Below are 10180 nucleotides of genomic sequence, written 5' to 3' on the forward strand. Positions count from 1 at the left end.
TTTCAAAGTTTCAAACTTGAAATTTTTAGAAATTTTACAAAATAATAATAATAATAAAATTAAAGGTTGAATTTTAAAAGTTAAAAAAAATTAATTACCAAACTCATCTTTTACTTTTCATTAAGGCAAAACTCGCCCTAAAAGCTTAGTAGTTAAAACTAAACCACTAAGCTTGAGAGTTTAAGACACTAAATATGTATATATAATCCAGGGCAATCCAGAGAATGCAGTTTGAAAGCAAAAACAGATACTACTTGTAAAATCTCATCGTTTTTTAAAGTCAAATACAGAAGACAACAAAGGAATACAAATGCTCATCCACATGATGAGCAATTAGGAACAAAATTTGGTTTTGACCAACTAAAGAATAGAGACACGTGGAGATCACCCAGGCAGCCCTAGGTTGTAGAGATTGCCCAGAGATCAACGTCTAACTATTCTAACATCAGATTCCCCTGGACAGGCTAGAGTAAAATTATTAATGCAACATGGTCGGATGCTTGGGAGAACAACAACACTTCTTACCGCAAATCACTTTTTCAAGAGATTCCGTGAGAAAATCCTCTTGCAATATGGGCTGGTGCGTAGGATCGTATGTGGCTGGACGGCTTCAACCAGTGAAGCACGAAGAGCGCCCTGGTTTCAGACCAAAAAACAAAATTAAGAAATGGGAGAGACGGGGAGATAGAGAGAGAGAGAGAGCTGGTTTCCGCACCTTCGTAACTTCAAGTGCGGATTGAATGACATAGTTGGCGTATGGGTCTTGCAGCAGCTGTTCAAAGTGGGAGACCGAAAGCAATTCATGAATGATCCTTGACCGGCTCTCGTCGATACACCTGAGGCACTTCTCAACCACATGGCTGCCGAATTTTTGCACTGAGAGCTGTACGTAGTTCCCTTCAAATAGTGAAACGAAGTTGGCAGCAGCGGATGGGATCTTCAGCTCTATGATGTACTGAACAACATAATTTCTGTGATGCAAAATTAAACATTATGTTCAACAAAATATAAACTGCTACAAATTAGGTTGTGAAAAGTTGAATCCTTAATCATACACAAGGAGAAAGAAGAACATTTGATATAATGGGTCTTTCTATAATTGCAGGGAGCTGGCTGCTTTGCTAGAAAATGAAGCATGTATAGAAAAAGCCCTCCCCGTGAAGAAGAATGTTTGACAACCATGACAATCTAATGCATAAAACAAGTATAGACAACGGCAGCCACACAGCCAGCTACTCTTCACTAAATAGAACATGAGACAGACAATACACCCAAATAATAGTGTAGCCGTTAATTGAATGTGAAGATGGGTGGGCAGAGGCACTAGGCGAAGATCAAAATAAGAGAAACCAAATAATAGTGTAGACATCATCTGAATGTAGAGATGAATGGACCAAAGCACAAGGGAACATCAAAATAAGATAAAGACATGTGGGAGAGAGCAGCCTATTTGCAGTGACCATTAAAACAAAGAACCATCAATTACAATGGATTCAAATTTTTTAGGCGGGAGCTGCTAGTGAATAATAATAATATAAAAAATATTAGTATTAATGCATTATCTGTAGGATTCAAAAGTAAAGAATAGCAGAAAAGAACATGGACTTAGAAAGTGTTGTGCAACATGTAAATACTGTTTGATGTGTGCCCTGCAGATTCAATCCTGTCATCTGGGCTTTGTGGCAGTAAAAATAGGATCATCCATCCATGTTTCATTTTGGTTTACCATCTTATATCCGACCAGCTTTATGAGTAATTATTTTGGTTTCTAAATCTTCGTTTAAATTTGAAATAAGTTTTGCTTAAATTATATTGCATGTGCTGAGATAGGTGCTCTCCGACATTTCTTTCTGCTCAGATGAGAACACAAGCTGTTATTTCTGCACATTTTCTATATCTTCTGGTTTTAAGGGGCTATGAATAAGTTCTCAATCCTCATCTTGAAGTGGATCAGATATAATTCCATGTGTTGAAATTCTTTTGTTTATCAAAGAACAGCAAAGAATTACCTATACGTTTAAAAATATTGCAAAATGAATTTTCTGTTCAATTTAGATTCAAGTGTTGGCTAATAGGGGGGGAATGCCAAAAATATTGTCTAACTAATTACCCAAAAGCATCTTGGGCTAGTAGAAGCCCATTGGCTGAAATTTCAGCAACCAACTTTTCTTGATGTTTCCCAACTGAATGAGCTACACATCGTTGAAGAACACAACATCCATGCCGATGAGTTGCGACATCAACACAAAACTTTGCCGCAGCCTCAAAAATAAACTGCCAAAGAAGTAAAAAAAGGGCACAAAGTTGAGGATCTATTTCAACATAAAGACAGCAGACTTGTCAAATTTGAATAAGTCAACATTCAGACAGTAGACTGAAATATGAACTCTTAAAAGGAGTTATGCAGCTATTGTATGGAAATTATAGGTTGTTCTCCCAGATAAAAAGCACATATGCAAACAAATTAAGCTAGTCTTTGAGGCAACATTTGGTACAGGGTAATCACAACAAAGGAATGGGAGTCATTCTGATTCTAAGTGGTTCAGCTCTAGATTACCAAAAATGATATGCAATTCTTTGTTTGGTAGCCAAATATTGAATCAAAACAAGGGCTTCACATGATAGCCAAGACTACAATTCAGTCTTAGAGGCAGAATGGGAAGGCAGAGGTAGGAGTTGAGAAAGCCAATTCCATTTCCTGATGGTAAATGGTTGTGCTTCCCAATTTCAAATAATCTTTTATATCCATTTCATCAACTAAAAAAATTATAACACTATCTAAATCAAATTGTTAACAAGTTGCTAGAATTGAGGCCATTCCAATTCCTACAGCAACCCCAGTGTCAGCCCCATAGCTATTAGTTGACATTCCTGAAAAGTGAAAAACACCAAACATGCCTGAATGTTTAAAAAGAACCCCACATTGGTTACACAGTACACATGCTATTTTTACAACATATGCAAACACATGCACATGTGCATACATTACACTTATAGAAAGTTCTGTGAATAATAGATTAAAACATTTGAGCAATAGCTAGCTGGTTCTACCCTAAAACCTAGAAATGAATTTTGGGCAAGGATGAATGGAGAGGCTTGCAAACGTACATTTGTCATATTAAGATCATAATCTAAAAAGTGAGGTTTATAAAACCAGGCAGTAAATAAAATGAACATAAAAATAAGATGCATCTAGTACTACCAAATCAAGCGAAACCCATCTATACTGGCACACATGCTGGAACATGGTATGTTGATTGTCTGAATTTTTTTTTTAATTATTATTTCTTTTTATTTTTTATGTCTTATCCAGGTTAGTGTGCTATGTGATCGTAGAATACCCTTAAAATTAAAAGGGAAGTTTTATAGGACAGCTATAAGAGCAGCTATGTTATATGGATCGGAATCTTAGGCGATGAAGAAACATAATATCTAAAACGTAAAAGTTGCCGAGATGAGAATGCTAAGATGGATGAGTGGTATAACATTGAAAGATAAATTAAGGAATGAACATATTCATGGTGAGTTAGGTGTAGGGCTATAGAAGATAAGATAAGAGAGGGATGACTCAGATGGTATGGACACTTGCAACGTAGGCCACATAGTGCACCTGTGAGGAAGAGTGAATTAGTTACCATGGGCTGCAGTAGAGAGGGTAGGGGTAGACCTAAAATAACTTGGGAGGAGATAGTAAGGATTTAATATCCTTGAATCTATCAAAAGAAATGGTCCATGATCGCATACATTGGCGGAAAATGATTCATATAGGCGACCCCACTTAGTGACAAAGGCTTGGTTTTGTTGTTGTTGTTGTTGTTGTATCCAGGTTGGAGTAAGTTCTCTCTTTCTTTCTTTCCCTTTTTCCTGTTTGGAGATGGGGCTCCAAAGCCCAGAAACACAGCAACAGTCCCAGGTCTAGGAATCTAAATAACATAAGGTAACCACAATGATGTAATACTGGACAGGAGCTTCATTTGCATGGTGAAGGCTGTTAGTTGCATGCTAGATGGTGCAACAATTGGTCCTATAGTTTAACATGTGGTGTTATCTGACCAATTCGCTTTTTGTTGAACTTGCTATTCTAACAGGAAATTTGTTTGAATAATTCCAAGTACTGCAAGTTTACACATTCTTGTCAAAATTCTGCTCTAATAAGAATACTACTGTGAATAAAAAGATGAATGGAAGATTGATTGCATTACTTAATAACAGTAACACCATAATTATGACTATTTTAAGAAGAGTATCCCGAATGAATTCTTCACTTTAAGGGGAAAAAAAAATCTTTGAATTAAATTCTTTTGAATTCTCCCTAGGTGCAGGGATGCAGTCAGATAAGCTATACTGTGTCACCCTCTGCAGTCTTGAATGTTTGAAACATGCCTAGGAGACTGTTCCACAAACTCAAGCTGGATGCTTGAATATGCTCATCCTGGTTTCTTCTGGTTAGAACTTGTTATTATTTGAGGAAACCCATGCAATAATTTTTAATTACTTAGGTCAACAAATCACTTGCACTAGCAGTAGATCTCTGAAATAAGAAATACCACTCATCCATTACTTAGTTTTGATACAAAGATGAGTGGATGATTGATTGCATTACTTAGTTCAAGTAACACAAAAAGATTATGATTGTATTTTACAAAGAGCATCCCAAGTGAATTCTTCACTTTATGAAGGAAATAAAAAACTCTGAATTAAATTATGTTGAATTCTTCCTAGGTGCTGGGGTGCTCAGTATTTAGTGGACAATCATCAGATATGCTATGCGAAGTTACTTTCTTATGCAGTTGCAGATGTTTGAAACATGCCTAAGAGACTGTTCCCCAAACTCCTATGCAACAGGATAACAACCTCATGTTGAATCCTTGAATATGCTCACCCTGGTTTGTTATTGTTAAGCCTTGTATGTATTTGAAGAAATCATGAAATAATTTTTAAATAACTGAGATAAATAAAAACTCTTGTATTCATAGCAGATCTCTGAAATAAAAAACACCAAACATTCATGAATTAAATATAGCAGCATTAGAACCAATAATTATAATTATTTTGACAGAATTTGAATGACAAATGAGAAACAAATTGACAGAAATAATTAAAACAAGTGAATTTAGAATGAAAATTTCAGAGAATTTTCTTAGCTCATTAAAGAGAGACTCAAAAGTAAAAGATGGAAATGTTCCTTTTTCAACTTAATTTCCACTACCTTTTTTCAATACCGATGAGGTGGAATTTGACTGGTTCAGATATTAACTAGACAAAAAAACAATGAAAATTATAGAATGTAAATTGACACCAAAATCAACCACATCAGCATCGTGTAACAATTATCAAATAATCAGCACATGCATAGACAGCAATCTATAAATATAGCATATAAAAGAGAACAAAGAGGAAGATGAGGAGCCACGAGGTAAACGAGGAGCACAAAGAATCCAAGAGCAGCAACTGCAATGGGTCCTATGGATTTACATATGCATACACGGCTTCAAATAGCAAATAATAGCTCATATTATCAAGCATGACAATAAAACTGTGTTTCCCTAAAAAATATGAAAAATAATAAAGATATCGCAAATATAGGTAATACTAAAAAAGCTGATTTCAAGAGATTATTAAGAAAAACAACAACAACAATAACAACAACAACAACAACAACAATAATAATAATAATATGTATCTTTCAAATTTCAATTGTATTTTAACCCATTGATATTTCAATTATATTTTAACCCATGATAGAACTTTCAATGAGAATTGTACAAAGATGCAAGCTAGAAATTTAAAAAAAAAAAAATTTATTATTTTGTCATGTTTGCATTAACAACTTCCCTTGAAGTATCTACCCTTTCTAGATACAAAAGTAGAAAATATGTGCATGCACCTCATTATCTCCATTGCATTGTACTAGGAAAGCTAGCAAAAGGAAAGATAAGGACACCAGGATACCACACCCCAGGTGGACCTACGATTCAAATTCTGCAAAACAAATTATGCCTACCAGCACTGCTTTGGGCAGCCAAGAGAGTCATTGGAAACCCAAAATGGAAACAGGTGGCAATAGAAATTGATTTTTGAGACCAAGAGAGGAAACAGCTTGTGGTAAGATGACATAACAGAGAGAGATTTCTGTTACTGAGTCCAAATAGCTCAGGTAAGAAGCTGTTTGTGCCACACATAAAAGGAATGAATAATGTGGCATTCTCATCTCATTGAAATGCCTAAACTTGAGCAAACAACACCCCTTAATGAAGTAATGATTGGTTGCCCTAGGAAAAATGCTGAAGAAGGATCCCTACAGTTGACCCCAAGTGCCTGGGTACAGCTTTCTTTGTCCAGGTTTGCATCAGCGGAGGCAATCCAATAAGATTCAAGCAAGTTGAGAAAATACCGGTGTTCACAAAATATTGTTCAGAAATGGATCATACAAGGGCAAGAAATAGCAAAAATTTTGACAAGAGGTTAGATACTATTGGAAAAGATTATTATTAGTTTGCATAAAACTCACTGACATATTTGAAAAATGTGCACAATTCTGTTTAATGTTGAGAGTATAAGGTAATGGAACCATCGTATGACATTTAATAGAAAATTCAAATGATATATAATGAAGTATGAATTGAATTAGTGAAGGTATTCAAACTATCATTTGAGATCTAAGAGAAAATTCAAATGGTTTATAATAAAGTATGAAATAGTAAAAATTCATGACAACCAACATTTAAAGCCAAAGAACAGTGGAGTATCACCAGACCAAAAGCAAAAACTAATACCTTATTATCTTCATTGCCAAGGCATTGCAAACAACGCTGCACCACATGATTTCCATTCAGGTCCTTAATGAGATCAAGAAAACCTGGTTCAAGGGCTGATATAACTAATGATATCTCCTGCCTAGTCTTGAGAGTCTCAATTAACTTCTGTACTGAACGCGTGCTGAGAATGAAACACCAATTTCATGCAGAAACAGCAAGATCACATAAAGTACATAGGAACTCCATTAAGTTAATTACTGCAATTTAAGTAAAACATAAAAGACTTACCCATGTGTGTTTAAGGAAATTCTGACTAGCTTGCCTGGTTCTTGAGTCACTTTATTCACAATCTGCATTCTCTGTTCTTCATTGCAAACTTCCAATAACTTTTGCACAAGATAATTTCCGAAAGGGTTCATCATAAGTTCAACAATATGATCAATAATTTCCTTAAATATCACTTGGATGTCCTGACAGGTCCCCTCCTCAAATATCCTTTGCAAGAACCGACAACCATGCTGATCCTTGGCTATGAAGTATACATAACCTTGGACCTCAGCTAAAGAACTATAATTTGGTTGTAAAAGCAATGGGGAACAACTCCTTTGGCTCTGACTATTTTTGCAAACTCCTAGAGACACAGATCGAGCATCAATTTTGGAGCTTTTCTCTCTAAGTTTTCGCAATGCAACTTCATTCCATAAATCTTTCTTGTGGCCCCTAGAACAATCAGACTTCTTGTTAACAACATAATTTAAATTTCTTTCCTGAATGATGAAACTATCCTCACAACCAAAAGCCTCAAGATCGCCTGCACCTTTCATCAGCGAAAGGGATAGCGGAACCCCATCCTTTGAGATTGCTCTAGTTCTTTCGTCTGCTGAGCAATGATATACTGGAGTTTCCCCACTCAGTGCAAACTTGGATTGCATCAGATGATGGGAATTGTATAAGCCCCTTGCGGCAGCAGAATCAATACCAAGCTGCTGTGAGCAGTAGAAACCATTATTAAGACAAGATCTACCCATAGTTATGTTCTGTGATTGAATTGATCTGTGGTAAGAGTCATTTGCTTGCTCTTTTGCTCGAAAATAATTAATCTGAGTTTCATAGCAACTAGGGTGAGAATACAAAGGAATGGATTGATTTTCACAAAGATTAGACACCATTGGATTCCCATCTTTATATCCTTGCCTTAACCCGGGCAATGCCGACCTCCTATCATCACCCAAAGTCGCAGAAGCTCCAAAAAGAGAATATTGGAACCCTCCACAATCAGAAGCATTTTTGTTTAGACGTTCAAATGCATCATAGTTTTCAAGACTGCAGGGCAGAGTCCCCCTCAAGGAAGCATCTCGAAAACCGAACCCATCAGTGTCAATTCTTAATTCCCGCGTTCTCAAGCAATCTTTATTTCCATCTCCTACATTCATTCTGTAAAAATTTTCAGATAAACCAAGTTCATCAATCTTATACTCATTGGCATTCGTTCTACCACAAGAATTGGGTGACTTAGAGCCCACCCACAATCCATTTAAGTAACGGGTACCTGATGTTCGAAACTTATTCTCCTCAGGTGAAGGATCATCAGAAGAACAAAAATCACCCGAGAAGAGACTGGAAGGAGAGCTTTCAGATTGTGGAGAAACTCCATCAATGGATGGAATGCCCATAAGCAGACGATGATGAATATTGAGAGACGGTCCATGGTCAACCCCATTGAACAATGTCTCAAGTTCTCCATCTCTCTTCATGTTTCCTATAATCTTGTCTTTCTGAGCTTGCTTAAACATCGCAAAATCATACAAATATACAAACACGGACAGAGCGCAAAAAAGCCAATCCAAAAATCACAAAACCCACATCGAAAATCGATTCAGATGGGCGAAAATGCATATATCAGGAAGGCAAAACAAGGAACAGGCGTCTCTGAGGACGACCACCCTCCAAAGTAGGATGGGAGAGTGAAAGAAATTTCAGTTGCATTTCAATCTCATTTCGATTTGATTTGATTTGGGTTGTTAGAAAAGAAGATGAAGAGTGAGATGGAGGTGGGCTTCGATTGCGACCGTTGTTCTGAGCGTGGATGTAAAGGTCTGTTACTGTTAACGCTCACGCCATTAAAATGAGTGAGAGTCGCAACACACACAGAAGACACAGAGGGGAGGAGGAGGAGAGAGAAAGGGCAGTAGCAATGACTAGGAGAGGTTTATTATTTTTAATTGAAGTTTATTATTTTTAATTAATAGAATACTAAATTCGATATTTCTGTTATGAAAATCTATTAGACTCATTCTCTCCTAACCTCCTTCACAACAAACCGACCTTGATTTTCTCCATCAACTTGATTTGTTATTAAATCTTTTACTAAATCACAATCACGCCCTCTTTTAAAATGTGAAATTTTTATTGCTCATTTCTTATAATTATTGAGTCAATTCTTGTTGAACACATAAGATTTCTTTTTAAAAAAAAATTAATTCTTGAGTCACTCTTGTTGAACATGTTAGTATTTTTTTTTTTTTTTTTAAGAATCTTACGTGTTGAATAAGAACTGACTCAATATAATTATAAGAAATGACCAATTAGAATTTCACACGTTAGTTTTTTGTACAAATACTCGTTATGTTCTTTTTATTTATTTTAAATTTTGGTATGATTCTATTAGCTCGTTATCGACATACTTTGTGAGTTTCGTATATTACTAAACACTGAGGATAGAAACTCTTAATCTTATATTGTCATATTTTTAAAATTTAAATAATTTTTAGCTAAATTCTGATTGATTGTAAACTTGTGTTGAAATATATTTGTTTCTATTTAAATGTGTGAATAAAAAATAAATGAAATAAAAATAATTATATTTAAGTTTGCTTTGATTGTGTCATTAAGTTTAATGCAACAAAAAAATTAATATTATAACTAAAAACTCTTAACATTTGTTCAACTTGAACACGCGCAGTGGAAGCACACAATCAAATACGAAACAATCAACAACCACTAATGCAATCACTCGATAATGAAATATACTCATGAAGCAAACAATCAATTAGAAAAAGAATCAAAAACACAACTAGAACGTACAATATTTACGTGGTTCAGTAATAGCCTATGTCCACGGGAGTAGCACATGAGTTTTCACTATGATCAATGAAGCTTACAAGCTTTGAAGCTTACTTGAAGCTTAATCCCATCTAAAATTACATAATGATATTTATATAACAATCTAATGCATACAGGAGAGTTTTAGTATATCTAAACTACATCTGTTTTGATCTACGGAGGAAAATCTTCCAGATAAGCCCAATCTACAAGCCACCAATTTGAATTTACGTGATTTCCTTTGAATATGAACCACATCCTCAACAAAAACTAAATTCTTATATGTTACAATTGATGTAATTAGTTGAATATACAAAACA

At 35.3% G+C, this 10180-nt stretch overlaps 1 protein-coding gene across 1 annotated transcript; it reads right to left on the reverse strand.

The window, feature by feature from the left end:
• Nucleotides 1–230: 230 nt before the first annotated feature.
• Nucleotides 231–8938, reverse strand: LOC131162903 (pumilio homolog 15-like). Its single transcript, XM_058119516.1, has 5 exons — nt 7047–8938; nt 6777–6939; nt 2111–2274; nt 716–971; nt 231–636 (listed from the first exon to the last, which is right to left on the reverse strand). The coding sequence occupies exons 1-5, from the start codon at nt 8549–8551 to the stop codon at nt 532–534; spliced, it is 2193 nt and encodes a 730-aa protein (XP_057975499.1). The 5' UTR covers nt 8552–8938; the 3' UTR covers nt 231–531.
• Between the last annotated feature and the right edge of the window lie 1242 nt (nt 8939–10180).

The sequence above is a fragment of the Malania oleifera genome, chromosome 8 (genome assembly GCF_029873635.1).
Source record: "Malania oleifera isolate guangnan ecotype guangnan chromosome 8, ASM2987363v1, whole genome shotgun sequence".
NCBI lineage: Eukaryota > Viridiplantae > Streptophyta > Magnoliopsida > Santalales > Ximeniaceae > Malania > Malania oleifera.